General features: G+C 38.7%; 1 protein-coding gene across 1 annotated transcript in view; it reads left to right on the top strand.

Annotated features, from left to right (window-relative positions):
* CREB5 (cAMP responsive element binding protein 5) overlaps nucleotides 1–24,553 on the top strand; it is an 823,361-nt gene that overhangs the window by 152,149 nt on the left and 646,659 nt on the right. The window contains exon 2 of the mRNA XM_053714186.1: nucleotides 20,006–20,077. Within this exon, the coding sequence (XP_053570161.1) occupies nucleotides 20,024–20,077 (54 nt within the window). The 5' untranslated portion in view covers nucleotides 20,006–20,023. The remainder of the gene's footprint in view (nucleotides 1–20,005; nucleotides 20,078–24,553) is intronic.

Raw genomic sequence — 24,553 nt, forward strand, 5'->3', positions numbered from 1 at the left:
TGTTAGGGGCTCACTTTAGGGGGTTATAGATATAATATAGCTGGCGGCGGGGTACGGGAGCGGCGGTTTAGGGGTTAATAATTTTATTAGGTTGCGGCGGGGTAAAGGAGCGGCGGTTTAGGGGTTAATAGCATTTTTATTGTTAGGCTAGTGAGGGGGGATAGCGGATAGAGGGTTAGACAGTGCGGGCTATGTTAGGGAGGCGTGTTAGACAGTGCGGGCTATGTTAGGGAGGCGTGTTAGACAGTGCGGGCTATGTTAGGGAGGCGTGTTAGACAGTGCGGGCTATGTTAGGGAGGCGTGTTAGACAGTGCGGGCTATGTTAGGGAGGCGTGTTAGACAGTGCGGGCTATGTTAGGGAGGCGTGTTAGACAGTGCGGGTGTTTTAAACTTTAGTCAGGTTTTATAGGCGCCGGCAGATTCTAACGTGGCGCAAGTCACTGGCGACGCCAGAAATTTGTACTTACGCAGATTTCTGGACATCGCTGGTTTGTAGGGTTGCCACCTCAGCCATGTTTTCCTGGACACTTATGAGTTACACATGCTGCAGGGTGTGCAGGGAGGAACATGTATTGTGTTTCTGGACAGCACTATTTATATTCCTCCCTGCACACCCTGCAGCATGTGTAACTTATAAGTGTTCTGTATTTTAAGGGACGGGTGGCAACCCTACTGGTTTGTGAGACTTACGGCACGTTAGCATCTGACGGCGACCTATATGGGATGGCTCGAGTTGCGAGCTGAAACTGCGGGCGACGCCGGTTCCCTCGCTTGCGCCGCAAACTGCGATCGATATCGGATCGCGCCCCATGTTTCTTACTCATATGCAGAAGCTGGGTAGTGCTCATTGTGCAGTTATAAGGGCCTATCATTTTTAGGGGAGTAGCAAGAGCTATATAGTAATTTTATAATGACTACTTCAGTTTACTTTGAGGAATTGTACATTTCTTAAAAGCATTAAGCTACTTAAAGGGACATAAAACCCAAATGTTTTCTTTAGCGATTCAGCAAGAGTTTTCCAGCTGCTTCAGTATGATCTGGTTACTAGAATGAAGCTGCTATATAAAAGCCTTTTTTCTAGGCTTCATTGTAGTAACCTGCTTAGGCTCTAGGCCATAGCCTTTTATTCTCTTTAGGTTACTTAGTACCATTATTTAAGTTCTAACAGCTTTTATTTATCAGCCAATGGTTATTGCTTAAATCCAAAGTCTCTGTACTTTGCCATTTAGTCTGTATATGTGGTTTGTGCCTTATTATGTTGTCATTAATTCACAAATAAACTGACAATAAAGTTTTGTTATGATTTTCAACAACACAGTTTCCAATTGTTCGAGTGAAGGAAGCTTAAAGGGACAGTCAACTCCAAAATTTGTATTGTTTAAAAAGTTAGATAATCCCTTTATTACCCATTCCCAAGTTTTGCACAGCCAACATGGTTATATTATACTTTTTACCTCTGTGATTACCTTGTATCTAAGCATCTTCTGACAGCTCCCTGATCACATTTATTTATTAGCTATTGACAATTAGTGCAGTGTCATGCACAACTCCATGGGAGAGAGCACAATGTTATCTATATGGCCCACATGGATTATCAATCTCTTGTTGTGAAAAGATATTAAAAAAGCATGTGATAAGAGCATGGGCGTCCGCAGAAATTTCTCCAAGGGGGGCAAAAATGTGAAATATGCTCAGACAAAATAATATACGTTTTACCTCTGTGGTTACCTGTATCTAAGCCTCTGCAGACTGCCCCCTTATCTCAGATCTTTTGACAGACTTACATTTTAGCCAATCAGTACTGACTCATAATTAACTCCACGGGAGTAAGCACAATGTTATCTATATGACACACATCAGACAATTGCAAATGTTTAGGCATTCTCATGTTTATTTCTTTTGTTTGCATTGGTATGACACAAAAAAGTGGAGGAAAAAAAAAGGAAAATCTGACACATTCCAAGTAAAAATCCAAAAAGGGACTGGACAAAATTATTGGCACCTTCTCAAAATTGAAAGAAATAATTGTATCCCAAGTTTGTGATGCTTCTGTAATTTGCAATTAAACTCACCTGTATCAATAAACAGGTGCTGACAATATAGAAATCACACCGGCAACCAGTTAAAATGGTGAAAAATTGACTAAACCTTTCTGTTGTGTGTCTCTGTGTGCCACACTAAGCATGGGGAAGAGAAAGAGCAGAAAATAATTGTCTGAGGGTTTGGAGAACAAAAATTGTGGAAAAGCACGGACAATCTCAAGGTTACAAGTCCATTTCCAGAGATCGTAATGTTCCTGTGTCCACTGTGCACAACATTGTCAAGGAGTTTACAGCCCATGGCACTGTATTTAATTTCCCTGGATGTGGATGAAAAAGAAAAATTGAACGGATTGTTTGAATGGTGGATAAAGAACCTTGATCAACTTCCAGACAAATTCAAGCTGACCTTTAGGCACAGGGTAAAAATGTGTCAGCTCGCACTATACGTCACCATCTGAAGGAAAAGGGACGCTATGGTAGGAGACCCAGGAGGACCCCACTGCTGACACAGAAAGATTAAAAAGCCAGGTGGTCGATCCGATATAAATCGTCGCCCGCAAAATCCGGCGACGCCAATATTTGCGCGGGTTTGGTATCACATATACGGCGTAACCTAGAAGTTACGCCCGTATATTTCTGCCGTCGCCCGTAGTTTTTTGGGCCATAGGCAGGTATACCAAACCCGCGCAGTTTGGTATCCAATATGCAGCGTAAGGACTTACGTGGCGAAAATGGAGAAAACTTACTCCATTTTCACCTCGCCACAAAAAGCAGCCGTAAGAAGCCTTACGCTGACTATTGGAGCCCCGTAACTTCCTAAACTGGCTGCTAAAATAAACCTAACACCTAACGCATGCGCAATGTCTATCTCCCTGTCAACCGCGATCTTCTAAAATAAACCTAACACCTAACGCATGCGCAATGTCTATCTCTCTGTCAACCGCGATCTTCTAAAATAAACCTAACACCTAACGCATGCGCAATGTCTATCTACCTGTCAACCGCGATCCCCCCCCCCCCCGAAATCCCTAATTAAGTTATTAACCCCTAAACCGCCGCTCCCGGACCCCGCCGCCATCTACATAAACTAACCCCCTACTGTGAGCCCCTAAAACCGCCGCCATCTACCTTATCTATCCCCTAATCTGACCCCTTACTCCGCCGCCACCTATATAAAAATTATTAACCCCTAATCTAATCCCCCTATACCGCCGCCAGCTATATTAATATTATTAACCCCTAATGTAAGCCACTTACACCGCCGCCATCTCTATTAAAATGATTAATCCCTTATTTAATCTACCTACCCCCTAGCTATATTATCTATATTAACCCTAAGTATATTATAGTTAATATAGGTATTACATTATATATATTAACTATATTAACCCTAATTATATTAGGGTTAATATAGTTAATATAGTTACTATAGTATTTATATTAACTATATTAACTCTATCTAACCCTAACACCCCTAACTAAATTTATATTAAATTAATCTAATTCATTTATAAACTAAAATATTCCTATTTAAATCTAAATACTTACCTATAAAATAAACCCTAAGATAGCTACAATATAATTAATAATTACATTATAGCTATGTTAGGGTTAATATTTATTTTACAGGTAAATTGTTAATTATTTTAACTAGGTATAATAGATATTAAATAGTTATTGACTATTTAATATCTACCTAGTTAAAATAATTACCCAATTACCTGTAAAATAAATCCTAACCTAAGTTACAAATACACCTACACTATCAATAAATTTAATAAACTACAAACATCTATCTAAAAATACAATTAAATAAACTAAACTAAATTACAAAAAAAAACAAACACTGAATTACAAAAAATAAAAAAAAGATTACAAGATTTTTAAGCTAATTACACCTATTCTAAGCCCCCTAATAAAATAATAAACCCCCAAAATAAAAAAAAATCCCTGCCCTATTCTAAATTAAACAAATTTCAAAGCTCTTTACCTTACCAGCCCTTAAAAGGGCCTTTTGTGGGGCATGCCCCAAAGAATTCAGCTCTTTTGCATACAACAAATACAATCCCCCCCCCATTACAACCCACCACCCACATACCCCTATTCTAAAACCACCCAAACCCCCCTTAAAAAAGCCTAACACTACCCCCCTGAAGATCTCCCTACCTTGTCTGCACCACACCGGGCCGAACTCCTGATCCGATCCGGGCGATGTCTTCCTCCAAGCGGCAAAGAAGAATTCTTCCTCCGGCGATGTCTTCCTCCAAGCGGCAAAGAAGAATTCTTCCTCCGGCGACGTCTTCCTCCAAGCGGCAGCAAAGTCTTCATTCTTCCGGCGGCATCTTCAATCTTCTTTCTTCGCTCCGCCGCCGCGGAGCATCCATCCCGGCCGACTGCTGTACTACGAATGAGGTACCTTTAAATGACGTCATCCAAGATGGCGTCCGCCGAATTCCGATTGGCTGATAGGATTCTATCAGCCAATCGGAATTAAGTTAGAAAAATTTGATTGGCTGATTGAATCAGCCAATCAGATTCAAGTTCAATCCGATTGGCTGATCCGAACATCCAATCAGATTGAGCTCGCATTCTATTGGCTGATCGGAACAGCCAATAGAATGCGAGCTCAATCTGATTGGCTGTTCGGATCAGCCAATCGGATTGAACTTGAATCTGATTGGCTGATTCAATCAGCCAATCAAATTTTTCTAACTTAATTCCGATTGGCTGATAGAATCCTATCAGCCAATCGGAATTCGGCGGACGCCATCTTGGATGACGTCATTTAAAGGTACCTCATTCGTAGTACAGCAGTCGGCCGGGATAGATGCTCCGCAGCGGCGGAGCGAAGAAAGAAGATTGAAGATGCCGCCGGAAGAATGAAGACTTTGCTGCCGCTTGGAGGAAGACGTCGCCGGAGGAAGAATTCTTCTTTGCCGCTTGGAGGAAGACATCGCCGGAGGAAGAATTCTTCTTTGCCGCTTGGAGGAAGACATCGCCCGGATCGGATCAGGAGTTCGGCCCGGTGTGGTGAAGACAAGGTAGGGAGATCTTCAGGGGGGTAGTGTTAGGCTTTTTTAAGGGGGGTTTGGGTGGTTTTAGAATAGGGGTATGTGGGTGGTGGGTTGTAATGGGGGGGGGATTGTATTTGTTGTATGCAAAAGAGCTGAATTCTTTGGGGCATGCCCCACAAAAGGCCCTTTTAAGGGCTGGTAAGGTAAAGAGCTTTGAAATTTGTTTAATTTAGAATAGGGCAGGGAATTTTTTTTATTTTGGGGGTTTATTATTTTATTAGGGGGCTTAGAATAGGTGTAATTAGCTTAAAAATCTTGTAATCTTTTTTTTATTTTTTGTAATTTAGTGTTTGTTTTTTTTTGTAATTTAGTTTAGTTTATTTAATTGTATTTTTAGATAGATGTTTGTAGTTTATTAAATTTATTGATAGTGTAGGTGTATTTGTAACTTAGGTTAGGATTTATTTTACAGGTAATTGGGTAATTATTTTAACTAGGTAGATATTAAATAGTTAATAACTATTTAATATCTATTATACCTAGTTAAAATAATTAACAATTTACCTGTAAAATAAATATTAACCCTAACATAGCTACAATGTAATTATTAATTATATTGTAGCTATCTTAGGGTTTATTTTATAGGTAAGTATTTAGATTTAAATAGGAATATTTTAGTTTATAAATGAATTAGATTAATTTAATATAAATTTAGTTAGGGGTGTTAGGGTTAGATAGAGTTAATATAGTTAATATAAATACTATAATAACTATATTAACCCTAATATAATTAGGGTTAATATAGTTAATATATATAATGTAATACCTATATTAACTATAATATACTTAGGGTTAATATAGATAATATAGCTGGCGGCGGGGTAGGTAGATTAAATTAGGGGTTAATCATTTTAATAGAGATGGCGGCGGTGTAAGGGGCTTACATTAGGGGTTAATAATTTTAATATAGATGGCGGCGGTGTTAGGGGCTCACTTTAGGGGGTTATAGATATAATATAGCTGGCGGCGGGGTACGGGAGCGGCGGTTTAGGGGTTAATAACTTTATTAGGTTGCGGCGGGGTACGGGAGCGGCGGTTTAGGGGTTAATAGCTTTTTTATGGTTAAGCTAGTGAGGGGGGATAGCGGATAGAGGGTTAGACGTGTCGGGCTATGTTTAGGAGGCGTGTTAGACAGTGCGGGCTATGTTTAGGAGGCGTGTTAGACAGTGCCGGTGTTTTAGACTTTAGTCAGGTTTTATAGGCGCCGGCAGTTTCTAACGTGGCGCAAGTCACTGGCGACGCCAGAAATTTGTACTTGCGCAGATTTCTGGACATCGCTGGTTTGTGAGACTTGCGCCACGTTAGCATCTGACGGCGACTTATATGGGATAGCTCGAGTTGCGAGCTGAAACTGCGGGCGACGCCGGTTCCCTCGCTTGTGCCGCAAACTGCGATCTATATCGGATCGCGCCCCAGATTGGAGTTTGCCAAAACTTACCTGAGGAAGCCAAAATCCTTTTGGGAGAATGTGCTGTGAACAGACAAAACAAAATTACAGCTTTTTGGTAACGCCCATCATTCTACTGTTTTCAGAAAAAGAAATGAGGCTTTTAAAGAAAAGAATACAGTCCCTAAGAGGCTGTCTGTAGTGGCTTATAAACAGGCAGCAATTTAGAGGTTTAAATGTTATAAAGTATATTAATATAACAATGTTGGTTGTGCAAAGCTGGGGAGTTTTCTATCTATCTTTTTAAACAATAACAATGCTGGTGTTGACTGTCCCTTTAAAGGGACACTGAACCCATTTTTTTTTCTTTTGTGATTCAGATAGAGCATGCAATTTTAAGCAACTTTCTAATTTACTCCTATTATCAATTTTTCTTTGTTCTCTTGCTATCTTTATTTTAAAAAGAAGGCATCTAAGCTTTTTTCTTGGTTCAAAACTCTTGACAGTACTTTTTTATTGGTGGATGAATTTATCCACCAATCAGCAAGGACAACCCAGGTTGTTCACCAAAAATGGGCCGGCATCTAAACTTACATTCTTGCATTTCAAATAAAGATACCAAGGGAATAAAGAAAATTTGATAATAGGAGTAAATTAGAAAGTTGCTTAAAATGTAATGCTCTATCTGAATCATGAAAGAAAAAATTTGGGTTCAGTGTCCCTTTAAGGTAGTGATGTTAACATGTTGCCTTACTTCTCACCATTTTACACATTTAAGATTAATGAATACTCAATAGTGTGCCATGAAATACGCTGCAAGATCCTTGCCAAGTTTCACCTTGTATAACCCGGCAACAGTCAGGAAATTTAGGGATTCTAGGCCTAAGCCTTTTGACATTATAAAAGCACCAGTCTTTCCACAGGTAAATATGTGGAAACCAAAGTGCTACATTTATTTTATTAGGAGACGAGCTGTTTCTTTCCATGACTGAAACAGAAGATTAAAGTTAATACTTGCGTGATGTTTGACCTTTTGTAAGATATTTACCAGTCATCAGGATCTAAAGCCTGAATATTGACTAATTTACTCAGGAAACAGAGTTGGATATTATAGATTCATATGTTTTCTCAAGGTTTCTAGACACACTTAGTACACATTTTATTATGGGATCTGAACAAGGGCATATCCCATTGTATCAATCTATAGGATTGTTATATCTATACATCCATAATTACTTACACTAAGCCTAATCTTAAGGGTATATAAAAGTGCAAAATATTTTATAATTGTTGCTTGCATATAACTATGTGTTTAACAATGTTTTTAACACATTTGCAGGGGTTATTAAAGTCCGCTCTAGAGCTCCAATGCACTATTCAGAGCTTACTGAATATATCTGATGAGCCAATGACAAGAGGCATATGTGTGTCACCCCAAAAACCAGTTAGCTCCCAGTAGTGTATTGCAACTCTTCAGCTTACCTAAGTATGCTTTTCAACAAAGGATACCAAGTTACTTTTATAAGAGAAGTACACTGCAAAGTCTCTTAAAATTGCATTCTCTATGTGAATCGTGAAAGTTTAAGTGACTTTCATGTTCCTTTATGCCTATAATATTTTTGTCTCTTTTTTTTTATTACATTTTAAATTTTTATTAATTGCTTATAAACTGTTGGAATTTAATTCTACTAATAACTGCAGATCTTATAAGGTTTCAATTTTGCAACAATATTTTAGTTTAAAGTCTTTGAACTTTGTAAAATAGTTTAAGAAAAATGTTAACATAGTAATTTACAAAGTGCTGTCATTATTAAAGGACCACGCAATGCGGTAGAATATAATTCTTAATTAACAAGTACATAATAAAAAGACAATCCAATAGCACTTACTCTGAATTTCAAATAAGTAGATTTTTTTTTGACAAATGTATTTTTTATCCAATTTTCCAGCCCCCTGTATCATGTGATAGAGATCAGCCAGTCACAGACTTGTATATGTATACCTTGTGAGCTTGTGCACATGTTCAGTAGGATCTTGTTCCCTAGAAAGTGTGTATTGAAAAAAAATTGATAATGGAAGTAAATTGGAAAGTTTCTTAAAACAATATGCTTTTTCTGAATCATTAAAGTCTATTTGGACTTGAGTGTCCCTTTAAATATTTATTCAGTTTAATTCAGTTCAGAATCGTAAACTGAAAGAACGTGTCTCAAAGATAAAAAGTAACCGTTTTTTTAATATTATTATAGTTATTGGCCCCAAGTTATCAAGGTCTGTCGGACCTGATCCGACAGTGCGGATCAGCTCCGACAGACCTTGCTGAATACGGCGAGCAATACGCTCACCGTATTCAGCATTGCACCAGCAGCTCACAAGAGCTGCTGGTGAAACGCTGCCCCCTGCAGACACGCGGGCAATAGGCCGCCAGCAGGGGGGTGTCAATCAACCCGATCGTACTCGATCGGGTTGATTTCTGGAGATGTTTGTCCGCCTGCTCAGAGCAGGCGGACAGGTTATGGAGCAGCAGTCTTTGTGACCGCTGCTTCATAACTGCTGTTTCTGGCGAGTCTGAAGTCTCGCCAGAAACAGGGGCCATCAAGCTCCTTACGGAGCTTGTTAAATAGAGGCCATTGTGTCATAGTTTTTGACTTTTTAATGATGACCTGTATTTCTTATGTTAGTTAAGACAGGTTATATATTAAGGGATTATTCACTTGAGCATCATTTTTTTCTAAGAACATGAGTCATGGGAATGTATATAAAGAGGTTTAGTTGTGTGTGCTGGCTTCAACAAATCAGGTAAAGACTCAGGAGACCATTTTAATTATCTCAAATGATCTCAAGATTAACTTTCACCTTAGAAGTGTAGGTCAGACCTGTTTAGACACCCCACTGCAAGTAATTATGGTATGAACCAATAAGCAGATGGCTTTGCAGCCACAGCATGCATATGATAGGAGGTATTCTTTATTCTTTCTGCAAACAGGCTAGGATGATGGAATCCCTGGGGAATATAGTCCTATGAATAGTCATCCTAGAGAAAGCTGCTAAGAAATGTGCCACAACCATCAAAATTAGTATTTATGTTGAAAAAATACAACTAATTTACTCTTATTACATTACTATAGTTAATAAACATTATCTTACTGATTAGGGGTTTAAACAACCTACGAATGAAGATATAGTAACCATATAACATTTGTAAAATATTTGTATAAAATCATTACCTTATTTTCAAGTAATATAAAACTGGTTACAACATGTGTATGCTAATTTCCATGTAGGGAAAGGGAAATGTTTTGGTACGTTTGTTAAAAATAACAAATGTTGGCCAGATATGCTCTGAACAAATCTAAAATGCTTGTTGTACATTCAATATTTGCTTTTAGTAAACAGATGTTAATTTACCTTCACTGAATTTAACATTTGAATATTTAAACTTTGAATATTAATTCTCAGAGAGTTAATGTTTTCCTAAGTGGCAGAACTAATGTTAAGGGGAACATTCATTTTACTAAACTAAAGCTGACAAAAAATACTGACATTAACCCATCCCAATATACATGTGCAAAACAGGTTTCAAAATCTCAAATGATACTGGGATTATAAGTGGCACGCTATTTAGCGTTTTCACTCGCACACAAACACCGCAGGAAGTAAACTTTTAACTCGCACCGGTTATCGTTTGTACTACAAGTTGAAAGTAAAAACCTAATGCAAGCTAACTTCAGGACTTCGGATATCGTGACTCCACTAATGCATTTGCCCCATAGACTTCAATGGAGTGCGTTATAAAAAAAACAACAATTATCGCTTGTGCGCTAACCCGACACCACATTAGACCCGCAACGCTAAACCAGAAGGTAGTTATGCATATTTTTCATTCCAGTGTTCTTCACATATAAGAAAATTATTTTATATATATATATCTGATTCATTTTTTTAAATGTATATATCTATGCCTATATAACAAACGACTTGTAATCTAGCCCACTGCGTTTTTTGTTTGCGTTTTTGATTAAAGTAAAGTTAAAGTAAAGACCCTTAAACAACTTTTTCAGTTATATATATATATATATAAAAATTAACATGTGATTTTATGAAGAAAAAAATAGCAATTATATATTACAAAATCTTTATTTGGAAGCACAGGGATTCCACAGCTCCCCCTCCTTCTTATACATAAAACTCAAACGAATGCACACAGAAATCCATACCTCCCCAACTGTCCCAGTTTGTGAGGGACAGTCCCCAATTTAAAGGTCTGTGCCGCTGTTCCGCATTGCCCCCCCCCCCACCACTAGCACACTAGTTCCCATACAGCTTCCTACAATTTGTATCATTTGCTCACAGCAGTCACGTGTCTGCTTTGACATAACAGGTCATTTCGCTGGATGGGACTAGAGAGGACACATTTTTAGATTACATGCTGTGAGCATAAGTAAGATTTTGAATTATTGTTTGTAATTATAGGGAGGTATTTGCAGGATTTTTTCCCCGAATTTACTATTGGGTGAGAGATAAATCTACTTCTCAGCTGGCAGACAAAGTAGTTTTCTGTATGACCAACTGTTTCCTGCCCACAAATCACTGTAGGAATTGCAGCCATATTAATATCTAGTTAATACTGTACAAAATTGGTCCTAACAAGACTGGAACTTATGTGTGTGTGTGTAAATGTGTTTATGTGTTTGTAAATATGTGTGTGTGTATGTATATCTATATATATATATATATATATATATATATATATATCTATATCTATATCTATATCTATATCTATATATATATATATATATCTATATATATATATATATATCTATATCTATCTATATATATCTATATATCTATATATATATATATATATATATATATATATATATATATATATATATATATATATATATATATATAAACAAAAGCAGAGACCGCACTCATAGGTCTTATTTTTCACCACCACTGTGGACTTTATTCAATCTGTATATCAGATTGAATAAAGTCCACAGTGGTGGTGAAAAATAAGACCTATGAGTGCGGTCTCTGCTTTTGTTTATATTATCCTTATGTACTGCACCTAGGCATCATATGTACAACGTGAGTGCTTGGTGACCACAATTTGCTTTTTATATATATATATATATATATATATATATTTCTTTTCTATGGCATGGAGAGTCCACAACGTCAATCCAACTACTAGTGGAATTTTCAACTCCTGGCCAGCAGGAGGAGGCAAATTGCACCCAGCAAAGCTGTTAAGTGTAACTTCCCTTACCCATAATCCCCAGTCATTCTCTTTGCCTCTGTCAATTGAGGATGTGCGAAGTTGGTGTCTGAATATTTAATCCTTTTATGGGTAGTTTTCCCTGCAAGCAAGGATTGGGGTCTAGCTGTGTCCATGTCAATCTCTTTAGTAAGAGTAGTGGTGGCTTTTAGCAGTTAAAAGGCGGCGAGGTAGTCTTTGCTTTACTTTTAACACTTTGCTACCCCTTTGCAGAAAGACAGAGTTGGTTACTCTGTTCTTTCTTTTACCTACAGGTCCATGACAGGGAGTGGAGTGTCTGTCACACCTAAGTAGCAGTTATCTGTCCTGTAGCTGGATCCAAGGTAAGTGCCTTTGCCTTCTAGGTACTGAAGGACAGCAGCACTTAAGGTGCTAATCCTCATATGGATCTATTTTGGGACATAGATATCCTTATTAAGGTTAAGGATACCTCTTATAAACAGATTCATAGGCACTTTGTGTGTTAAAAGGTTTTATGTTTCTACTTTTTATTCACAGTGAAAGACTTAAGGTTTATCAAAGACACTTGGCTAAGGGGGTTTAAAGGATTTTATGTTTTCCTTTATAATAGCAGTTGGGCTTTGACAGTTCATTGGGCTATTTGAAGCATATTGGGTATAGTTTGTTTTTTAAACGGCTTTGTTTTCTGGAACCTTTAATTTTCACACGCTTTTTAGTTGCACAGTTTAATTCTTTTGGTCTGAACACGTGACACCCGCACTTCCGCTTTAGAGTCAGCAGGTCAAAGCAGAGCTTAAGGTGTTGTTACTACGTAGAGGATCAGGGTCGGCTTTGAGATTATCATTCCTCATTCTATCATCTAGCAGATCGTTTTGCCATAGAGGGGCAGATCTCAGCAGGATAGAGTCGCTTCCTCTTGCTAGTGGGGTGTCAATTCTGTCCAGTAGGAGCCTCAGACAATCTGAGGTTGCTGTTTCTGCTTTCTATTTTGACCTCTGTACTTTGTGCCTATATATTAAAATTTGGAAATTATTATTTTGCATTCTAATTTGTTTTTATTAAGGAATCTGAATTCTGCAACTATGGAATCAGAAATAGATAAGCCTATCTCTATGGATAAATGCTTACTATACTTAGAGGCTCAAATTGTCCTACCAATGCAATTTAAATTTAAAGACAAATTGCTACCTTCTGAGCCAACTGTCTCTCAGGATACTGCTGTGCGTGACATGCCTTAGCTTTCTCCTCAAACATCCCAAGCCTTAGTTGTTTCTCATACTGTGCCTTCTCTGTCCTTTCATCCCCCTGGGGGTATTTATGTACCTGGGGATTTTGCCGCTCAGATTACTTCTGCAGTATCTGTGGTCTTGTCTGCTTTCCCTTCTTCGGGTAAGCGTAAAAGGAAATCTAAACATTTGCCTACTAGCAAGGTTTCTGACTGCGCTGGTCAACCTTTCTTAGATGTCTGATGTCTGAAGGTACTTCAGTAGCTTCTGAAGGTAAAATCTCAGACTCTGATACTATGGGAAAAAAATCTTCTGAATCTGAAGAAGTGAATTTCAGATTTAAGCTTAAAGATCTCTGGTTACTTCTGAAAGAGGTTCTAGCTACCTTGTATGACTCTGAACCTTCGGTTGCTGTCAACCCCAAGAAGTCCTCTAAACTTAATAGAGTTTATGATTCTTCAACGTCTGAGGAGGTTTTTCCTGTTCCAGACAAGATGTCTGATATTATAGCTCAGGAATGGGATAAACCAGGGGTTCCGTTTTCCCCTTCCCCTGTTTTTAAAAAGATGTTCCCTGTTGCTGACTCCATTAGGGCCTCATGGCACACTGTACCTAAAGTAGAGGGAGCTATCTCTACTCTCACTAAAATAACTACCATTCCTATAGAGGATAGTTGTTCTTTTAAGGATCCAATTGATAAGAAGCTTGCGGTTTACTTAAAAAAGATGTACATCCATCAAGGATTACAGTGCCAACCTGCGGCAAGTATTGCCACGGTTGTGGGAGCAGCATCTTATTGGTGCAATGCCTTATCTGATCTGATATCAGAAGAGACTACTGTAGAGGGGATCCAGGATAGGATCAAAGCTTTTAAACTGGCCAATTCCTTTATCTGCAATGCCAACATGCAGGTAATTTGACTGGAAGCTAAGATATCTAGCTTCATTGTTCTAGCTCGCAGAGCTCTGTGGCTAAAATCTTGGTCGGCTGATGTATCTTCAAAAGCCAAGTTTTTGGCTTTACCTTATAAGGGTAAAACTTTCTTTGGTCCTGGTCTGGCGGAAAACATTTCCAAAATTACGGGTAGAAAGGGATCTTTCCTACCTCAGGACAAGAATAATAGACCTAAGGGTTGTCAGAATTCTAATTTCTGTTCCTTTCACAACTTCAAAGGACAGAAGTCCTCCTCTTCTAAACCAGACCAATCCAGGTCCACTTGGAAATCCAGCCAGCCCTGGAACAAGTGAAAACAAAATAAAAAGCGTTCCACAGACTGTAAATCAGCATGAAGGGTCTGCCCCTGATCCGATTTTGGATCAGGTGGGGGGCAGGCTTTCTCTTTTTCGACAGGCTTGGATACGCAATGTATAGGCTGTGGACATAGTATCCCAGGGTTACAAAATAGGATTCAAGACTTTCCCTCCAAGTGGCAGATTTCTCCTGTCAAGACTATCGTCAAACCAGGTAAAGAGGGAGGCCTTCTTAAATTGAGTAAAGGACCTTTCCTCCCTGGGAGTTATTGTACCAGTCCCTCTAAAGGAACAAGGTCTAGGATTTTATTAAAATCTATTTGTGGTTCCCAAAAAGGAGGGAACTTTTTGTCCCATCCTAGATCTAAAGTGTCTCAACAAATTCCTCAGGGTTCCGTCCTTCAAGAGGGAAACTATTCATTCCATTCTTCCATTGGTCCAGGAAAGTCAGTTCATGATGACCATGGACCTAAAGGATGCGTATTTACACGTTCCCATTCACAGGGATCATTACCAGTTTCTATGGTTTGCCTTTTTGGACATGCATTTCCAGTTTATTGCCCTTCCATTTGGTCTTGCCACAGCTCCCAGAATATTCACAAAGGTTCTGGGAGCCCTATTAGCAGTGATCAGATCCCAGGAAATTGCTGTGGTGCCTTATATAGATGACTTCTTGGTTCAGGCGTTATCTTTTCAACTAGCAAAATCTCATACAGAGATGTTGTTGTCTTTTCTATGTTCCCACAAGTGGAAAGTGAATCTGGAAAAGAGTTTTCTAGTTCCAACTACAAAAGTGTGTTTCCTAGAGACAATCATATATTCCCTGACCATGAAGATTTTCCTGACGGAGGTCAGAGAATCCAAACTTCTTGCTTCCTGCCTTTCCCTCCAGTCTGCTTTTCGTCCATCTGTGGTTCAATGCATGGAGGTGATTGGCAGACAAAGTAGTGGTGGCTTCCATGGACATCAATCCCTTTGCTTGGTTCCATCTGCGACCGCTGCAGCTTTGCATGCTCTGTCAATAGAACAGAGACCATTCCGATTTATCGCAGAGGATAAATCTGGACCCCCCTAACAAGAGACTCTCTCTCGTGGTGGATTTCACAGGAGCATCTGTCTCGGGAAACTTGCTTCCTGAGACCTTCCTGGGTGATTGTAACTACGGATGCCAGCCTGTCAGGCTGGGGAGCCATTTGGGGTTCTCTGAAGGCTCAGGGTGTGTGGTCTTGAGAAGAGTCTTCTCTTCCCATAAACACCTTGGAGTTGAGAGCAATCTTCAATGCCTTGACAGCGTGGCCTCAATTATCTTTAGTCTGGTTTATCATATTCCAGTTGGACAAAATCACCTCAGTGGCTTATATCAACCACCAGGGAGGAATTCTGAGTTCCTTGGGCATGAAGGAGGTGACTCGCATTCTGCAGTGGACAGAAGCTCACGATTGCCATCCACATTCCAGGAGTGGACAATTGGGAGGCAGATTTTCTGAGCAGACAGACTTTTCATCCCGGGGAGTGGGACCTCCATCTGGAAGTGTTTTCCAGGATAACCCTCAGGTGGAGGGTTCCGGAGTTGGATCTAATTATATTTCGTCAAAACGCCAAGCTTCCAAAGTACGGTTCAAGGTCAAGAGATCCTCAGGCCACCCTGATAGATGCTCTGGCGGTCCCTTGGGATTTCGGGCTAGCATACCTGTGTCCTCCATTTGCTCTCCTTCCACGAGTCATTGCTCGTATCAAGTAGGAGAGGATTCCCTGAATTTTATCTTTTCTTTAGCATGGCCTGGAGAAAGGTTTTTCAGTCAGTACTCTGAAAGATCAGATTTCTGCTCGGTCTATTCTATAATCAGACCTGTGTTTTAAACCTGTTGCTCCTCCTTGGAGCCTTAACCTAGTTCTTAAAGTTTTGCAGCAGGCTCCGTTTGAGCCGATGCATATTGTTGATATTAAATTGTTATCTTGGAAGATTTTGTTTCTTCTTGCTATTTCTTCCACTCGCAAACTTTCTGAGCTTTCAGCTCTGCAGTGTTACTCCCCATACTTTATTTTTCATGCAGATAAGGCAGTCCAAACATTAATCAGAAAATTGTTGTTCCTTCTTTTTGTACTAATTCTTCTTCTCATAAGGAACGTCTTTTGCATAATTTGGATGTTGTGCGTGCTCTAAAATTTTATTTACAAGCTACTAAGGATTTTTGTCAATCTTCTGCCCTGTTTTTTGTTTCTCTGGAAAGAGTAAGGGTCAGAAGGCCACTTCTACTATTCTTTCCCCTCTGGTTAAGAAGTATGATTCGTTTTGCTTATGAGACTGCTGGACAGCCGCCTCCTGAGAGAATTATGGCTCATTCCACAAGGACTGTCTCCTCTTCTTGGGCTTTCAAAAATGATGCTCCTGTGGAACAGATTTGCAAGGTGGCAACATGGTCCACTCTGCAAACTTTTTCCAAATTCTACAAATTTGATACTTTTGCCTCGGCTGAGGCCTCTTTTGGGAGAAAAGCTCTTCAAGCGGTGGTGCCTTCTGTTTAGGTCCTCCTGCCTTGTTCTCCCTCCCTGTTCATTCTGTGTCCTCTAGCTTGGATATTGGCTCCCACTAGTAGTTGGAATGACGTTGTGAGCTCTCCATGCCATAGGAAAGAAAATCAAATTTATGCTTACCTGATAAATTTCTTTCTTTCTGGGCATGGAGAGTCCACGACCCCACCCTCTTTTTTAAATTATAATTCGGCAGTTTTTTTGAGTAAACCTCAGGCACTTTTTCACCCCTGTGTTTCTTATTTTTCCATTTTCCTTTGACTGAATGACTGGGGATTATGGGTAAGGGAAGTTACACTTAACAGCTTTGCTGGGGTGCTCTTTGCCTTCCCCTGCTGACCAGGAGTTGAATATCCCACTAGTAGTTGGAATAAAGTCATAGACTCACCATGCCCGGAAATAAAGAATTTTATCAGGTAAGCATAAATTTTGTTATATATGTATATATGTGTGTGTGTGTGTGTTGATATGCTGTGTAGTACTGCTGGGGATGGGCAGATGAGCTCTGTTAACATGGGAAAAGTGTCACTCTCAAATGTTGTGAGGAATCCAGACACACACACACAGAAAGGTACACAGAATTAGTAAGAATAAAGAAAATATGAACAATGTGCTTGTCTAGTTTCATTTTTAAATATTCTTTTAAGCATATTAAACACCTTTTGCTTTTGTGTAACAATGTTCCATGCTGCCTAGAGAGGCTAAAAAGCAAAATCTGTAACCTAGATTTTCTTTGAAACGCTGCAAATTTGTAGTTGAGGTGTTTATGTCCCTTTAAGCATAACGCTAGTGGAATGCCCTGCAATGGGCTTGTAGCACCCTAAGGGTTAAGGCTATGAGGGAGTGAGATAGCAGAAGAGATGTAGCTGGTATGGTGCAGCTTTTTTGCAAGTGTTAGGGATGACCTTACCATTTATAAGCTTCCTTCAACGATTCCTGCTCCTCTTCTCCTCCTAGATCTGAAGCTGTGAAGCTCGCCCATCCTCCCACCCTGGTTTATTGAATGGCGGCTTCAGATTTTGTTTCTATGTTTTGTTAGTTGCCTGTGGCTGGGATAGTCTATCTAATCTTCATAATCCCATGGTTTTAGCTAGAGGCCTTCTTCAGTGACTAGATAGTTTTTGCAGCCTGATAGTCTTGAAGCCTATTGGATGTATCTGTATTATACTGCGGGAGGGGTGAAGCTTTGAGCACATGGAGAGGGAGAACTGGGAAGTGATGGCCAGGCATATAGTAGGTGGTGCCTGAAGCAACCCTCTCCTGTGTAAGTAGGACAGAAGAGCTCTGAAACACTTAGTATCATCTCCTTGGGCAGAGTTTTAACTCAGTTGCATATCTAGTGGGAGCCGAGACTGCTGACCTCTTGTGGCTCTGGGAAGTTTAGCATCTCAGTTGTCAACATCCTAGTTTACTCATTTGTTTACAGTTAATTTATTCTGTGTTTAAAAAGAAAACCAGTGACAGATTTATTATTTATTCCCAAAGATGCTGTTGTGTGGTTATTTAAAGGAGTATGGGTTTTCAACTGGTAACAACCTTATAGGCTTTTAATTCCTTATAGATTGTAAGGATTCCATTGTTATAATTATTTAGTTGACAGTGAAAACATTTTATTAGAAACATTTGTAGTTTTCAAGATTACAAAAGACATTTGTTAAGAATTGTTCTAATTTGTTTCTTTACAGGATGTTAAAGATACAGAGAGCTTTCATTTATATAACATTATGAAAATAAATAGATGGTAATCCTATCTCATATTGGTGTTCTCTCTGTTTTGCATCTTGTGTACAGCTGAAGTGTTATCCATAAAAATATAACATTTTACAGGATGTGGTAAATATATTTTAGACCTGATCACTATATAAACTATGTTCCTTACACATTTTTAGGATATCATTTGTTTATGTTTCTAAGTGGAAATATTTTCAAGGTTTCTGTAATTATCCTTGGTTTTAATTTGGTAATCAGACAGTTGCAGTAATTATTGCTATGGCAATTATCTCAGATATGTAGTTCAGGAAAATCTGGCTTTATGGAGCCTCTTGGGGTCTGATCTAGTTAAATTATCTCTGGCAAGTTCTGTGTTTAGTTCTAGGGAATCCTCATGTGTTTTTATAAGGAATGTTTCAGATCTTCCAAAACAGAAAACCAAAACATGAGTTGAGAATCTCTTGGAGTAGGATTTGGTCTTATCTAATCAAAATACCACGTGTATGTTTTTTTCCTATTCAGTTTTTCTAAATTAGCTGTATAATGGTCTATTCCTTTTCTGAAAGTAAACATACACTTAAGAAAGAACTCTAAAAACTAAACAGTTGAGAGCCTAATGTGAAGAGCAAAACAGAATTGAGTATAGTTTGTGAGTTCAGTTTTCGGTAGTAGTGTTTTTACATTTATAGTGCAAGCCTACAGGAAGATTCTATGAGGAGATTTATATATTTTTTTATCTGAAATGATTAGATTGCTTCTGTAAATATTTAATATTTTTTGTACCCATTACAAAATAAGTTGTGGTGAATTAAAAACCCTCTAAATTAAATACAGAAGACCTGTTTTCCACAGTTTACAGTTTCCCTCAGCATAATGTATTTCCCTTGCAGCTAGGAATTCTGGGTATAGTCATACAAATAGGCATTACATTTTAGCTTCTTAATTGTGGGCTTCATAAGGAGACCCGCATATAAAATAGATTAAGACACTAAGGGGTCAATTTATTAAACTCCAGGCGGACATGATTCGCTATTGCGAATCATGTCTGCCCTGCATGACTTAATGCCAACGGCATACGCTGTCGGCATTTAACATTGCACAAGCATTTCACAAGAAATGTTTCTGCAGTACCACCCCCTGCACATTCAGGGCCAATCGGCCGCTAGCAGAGGGTGTCAAACATCCCGATCAAATTGGGATGATTACAGTCTGCTACCTAAGAGGTGGCGAACAATTTAAGGAGCAACCTCGGGTGTCCCCTAAGAGGCAACCTTGTACAAAGCAGAGCAATTGTTTAGAATAAACTATGACATTTTTTACTTGAACATGGGGGTTGAAGAGGGCTACAGTACTGCTATGCTATACAACCAAGGTATGCTGATTCAAGTAATAGTTCTAGCATTTATAATATAAGAAATATATGCTTAGGAACAAAGATTCCTAATTTTGAGGCATGACTGTGGTTACTATGCTTATGTATCTTATTTATGGAAAAATAATGGTGTACATCATCCTAACACCGCTTTTTACTTTCTTTTTTAGATTTATGAGGAACAAGAGATGAATTTGGAGCAGGATAGGTCCTATGTGTGTAATGCACCAGGCTGCTCCCAGGTGAGTAAATTAAACAGGAATGTATTTTGTTTCAAACCTATATTTGTTTTGGTGCATTTTAAAAGTTCATGTGATACCCCTGATTTATTTGTAATATGTTTGTGACATTTCACAGGCTGTATTTTAGAAAAAAATGATATCAGATCTTGGAAGTGTGAATATGTATTATTACACAATTAGTGTCTCATGCACAAAGAAAACTACTGTAAGCAATGAAGCATTTTTTCACCCTTTGCCCTATTGCTGTGTGACATATTCAACTAAGGGTTTTGCCACTCCAGAGCATCCTTGTTAAGAATGTATTTACCATTATAAAATTGCTTTGCAAGTAACTAGGATATTTGACATTGTTTCACATAGATTATAGTGGAGTAGAATGAATATTTTTTGGGTGCATTTTTCTTACTTTCCCTTATGCAGACTTGCACTAACCAGGAGTAACTGGTGCAGATTTTCCTTTTCCCTGAGGAAAAATATATATTTGTTTATCTATTTTGGATAGTGTAACAAGAAAGCTCTTTTTGTGTAAATTATATATATAAAAATCTATTTTGACAGATATAAACAATATGGACACCTGGATTTAGAGTTTTGTCGGTAAAGACACGCTGTGCTAACAAGGCTTTTTTTTCCAGCGCAACCTTAAGCCAACGCTGGTATTACGAGTTGTCTGAATGGCTGCGTTAGCCTCAGAAAAGGGAGCGTTGAGCATAATTTAGCTCTACTTCAACCCTCAATACCAGCGTTGCTTACGGTAGCGGTAAGCTGGCAAAACCTGCTTGTGCACGATATCCCCATAGGAAACAATGGGGCTGAGCTGGCTGAAAAAAAAACCTAACACCTGCAAAAAAGCAGCGTTCAGCTCCTAACGCAGCCCCATTGTTTCCTATGGGGAAACACACTCTAAGTCTACACCTAACATGAACCCCGAGTCTAAACACCCCTAACCTTACACTTATTAACTCCTAATCTGCTGCTCCCGCTATCGCTGACACCTGCATTTTATTATTAACCACTAATCTGCCACTCCGGACACTGCCGCAACCTACATTATCCCTATGAACCCCTAATCTGCTGTCCCTAACATCGCCGACACCTATATTATATTTATTACCCCCTAATCTGTCCCCCCCCCAACGTCGCCGCCACCTACCTACACTTATTAACCCCTAATCTGCCGACCGGACATCGCCGCCACTATAATAAATGTATTAGCCCCTAAACCATCGCACTCCCGCCTCGCAAACACTATAATACATTTTATTAACCCCTAATCTGCCCTCCCTTACATCGCTGCCACCTACCTACAATTATTAACCGCTAATCTGCCGCCACCAACGTCGCTGCTACTATAATAAAGTTATTAACCCCTAATCCTAAATCTAACCCTAACACCCCCCTAACTTAAATATAATTTAAATTAAACAAAGTAAATTTACTATCATTAAATAAATTAATCCTATTTAAAACTAAATACTTACCTATAAAATAAACCCTAATATAGCTACAATATAACTAATAGTTACATTGTAGCTATTTTAGGATTTATATTTATTTTACAGGCAACTTTGTATTTATTTTAACTAGGTACAATAGTTATTAAATAGTTAATAACTATTTAATAGCTACCTAGTTAAAATAATTACAAAATTACCTGTAAAATAAATCCTAACCTAAGTTACAAATACATTTAACACTACACTATCAATAAATTAATTAAATAAATTAACTACAATTATCTAAACTAAAATACAATTAAATAAACTAAACTATAGTACAAAAACAAACACTAAATTACAAAAAATAAAAAAATATTACAAGAAGTTTAAACTAATTACACCTAATCTAAGCCCCCTAATAAAATAAAAAAGCCCCCCAAAATAATAAAATGCCCTACCCTATCCGAAACTAAAAAGTAATCAGCTCTTTTACCAGCCCTTAAAAGGGCTTTTTGCGGGGCATTGCCCCAAAGTAATCAGCTCTTTTACCTGTAAATAAAAATACAATACCCCCCCAACATTACAACCCACCACCCACATACCCCTACTCTAAAACACACCCAATCCCCCTTAAAAAAACCTAACGCTACCCCCCTGAAGATCACCCTACCTGGAGCCGTGTTCACCCAGCCGGGCACCGATGGGCCAGAAGTGGACATCCGGAGCGGCAGAAGTCTTCATCCGATCGGGGCAGAAGTGGTCCTCCAAGCGGCAGATGTCTTCATCCAAGCGGCATCTTCAATCTTCAATCAACCGAAGTGGAGCGGAGCCATCTTGAATCCATATGACGCGGAGCCATCCTCTTCGTACGATGTCCTAACAGCGAATGAAGGTTCCTTTAAATGACGTCATCCAAGATGGCGTCCCTCGAATTCCGATTGGCTGATAGGATTCTATCAACCAATCGGAATTAAGGTAGAAAAAATCTGATTGGCTGATGCAATCAGCCAATCAGATTGAAGTTCAATCTGATTGGCTGATCCAATCAGCCAATCGAATTGAGCTCGCATTCTATTGGCTGATTGGAGGGGGTTGTTTGTATTTTTTTTTTTTTTTTCAGGTAAAAGAGCTGATTTCTTTGGGCAATGCCCCACAAAAGGTCCTTTTAAGGGCTATTGGTAGTTTAGTTTAGGCTAGGTTTTTTTTTTATTTTGGGTCGGCTTTTTTTATTTTGATAGGGCTATTAGATTAGGTGTAATTAGTTTAAAGATCTTGTAATTTGTTTTTTATTTTCTGTAATTTAGTGAGGTTTTTTTGTAATTGAGCTAATTGTATTGAATTTAGGGAATTTATTTAATTGTGGTGTAGTGTTAGGTGTTAGTGTAACTTAGGATAGGTTTTATTTTACAGGTCATTTTGTATTTATTTTAGCTAGGTAGTTATTAAATAGTTAATTACTATTTAGTAACTATTCTACCTAGTTAAAATAAATACAAACTTGCCTGTAAAATAAAAATAAACCCTACGCTAGATACAATGTAACTATTAGGGTTTATTTTACAGGTAAGTATTTAGTTTTAAATAGGAATTATTTAGTTATTAATAGTAGGTTTTATTTAGATTTATTTTAATTATATTTCAGTTAGGGGGTGTTACGGTTAGGGTTAGACTTAGGTTTAGGGGTTAATAAATTTAATATAGTGGCGGCAACGTTAGGGACGGCAGATTAGGGGTTAATAATTGTAAGTAGGTGGCGGCGATGTTAGGGGCAGCAGATTAAGGGTTAATAATATTTAACTAGTGTTTGCGATGCGGGAGTGCGGCGGTTTAGGGGTTAATATGTTTATTATAGTGGCAGCGATGTTGGGGGCGGCAGATTAGGGGTTAATAAGTGTAGGTAGATTTCGGCAACATTGGGCGCAGGAGATTAGGGGTTAATAAATTTAATGTAGGTGTCGGCGATGTTGAGGGCAGAAGATTAGGGGTTAATAAGTATACTGTAGGTGCCGGCGATGTCCGGAGCTGCAGATTAGGGGTTAATAAGTATAATGTAGGTGTCGGCGATGTCGGGCGGCAGATTAGGGGTTAATAAGTGTAAGATTAGGGGTGTTCAGACTCGGGGTTCATGTTAGGGTGTTAGGTGTAAACATAAAATGTGTTTCCCCATAGGAATCAATGGGGCTGCGTTACTGAACTTTACGCTGCTTTATTGCAGGTATTATACTTTTTCTCAGCCGGCTCTCCCCATTGATGTCTATGGGGAAATCGGGCCCGAGCACGTAAAACCAGCTCACCGCTAACTTAAGCAGTGCTGGTATTGGAGTGCGGTATGGAGCACAATTTTGTTCTACGCTCACTTCTTGTCTTTTAACGCCGGGTTAAGAAAAACCTGTAATACCAGCGCTGTAGATAAGTGAGCGGTGAGAATAACGTGCAATTTAATACCTCACCCCTCATAACGCAAAACTTGTAATCTAGCCGAATGCCTTTTAGTGATATTGTATGGTTCTATGATGATGTTTGTAATACCTTACAGAGAAAATGGTTAAAAAGCTTGCACTGCAATTTTGCTTAGAGATAGGTCTAGGTACCACTATTGTGCTGTTGTACAACAAAATATGTGAAACTCAGCAGTAGTTTGAAATATATACTTTAAAATGTGCAATTCAGGCAGAATTGTTCCATATGCATTGACCTTGTGTGCATACCAAGTTGTTGTCAAAGAAAGCCTGATTTATCTTTCTTATACGTTTCAATAGGAATAACCACACACACACACACACACACACACATATATATATATATATATATATATATATATATATATATATATATATTATGTAAAACAGGATTTATAGGAGGCAAATGCATAGAGGGTCCTGCCAAGACTCACACTGTTGTATATCACCTCTCATAAATGTGATCTACAAAACAGCTGGTCTTGTAGGCTTGCATGATGAAGGGGTTCAAGGGGATGACAAAGGAGGAGAAAAGGAACTGAGGTTACCATATGTTGTAGGCATCCCTGAACAGTAGA

The sequence above is a fragment of the Bombina bombina genome, chromosome 5, assembly GCF_027579735.1.
Source record: "Bombina bombina isolate aBomBom1 chromosome 5, aBomBom1.pri, whole genome shotgun sequence".
NCBI lineage: Eukaryota > Metazoa > Chordata > Amphibia > Anura > Bombinatoridae > Bombina > Bombina bombina.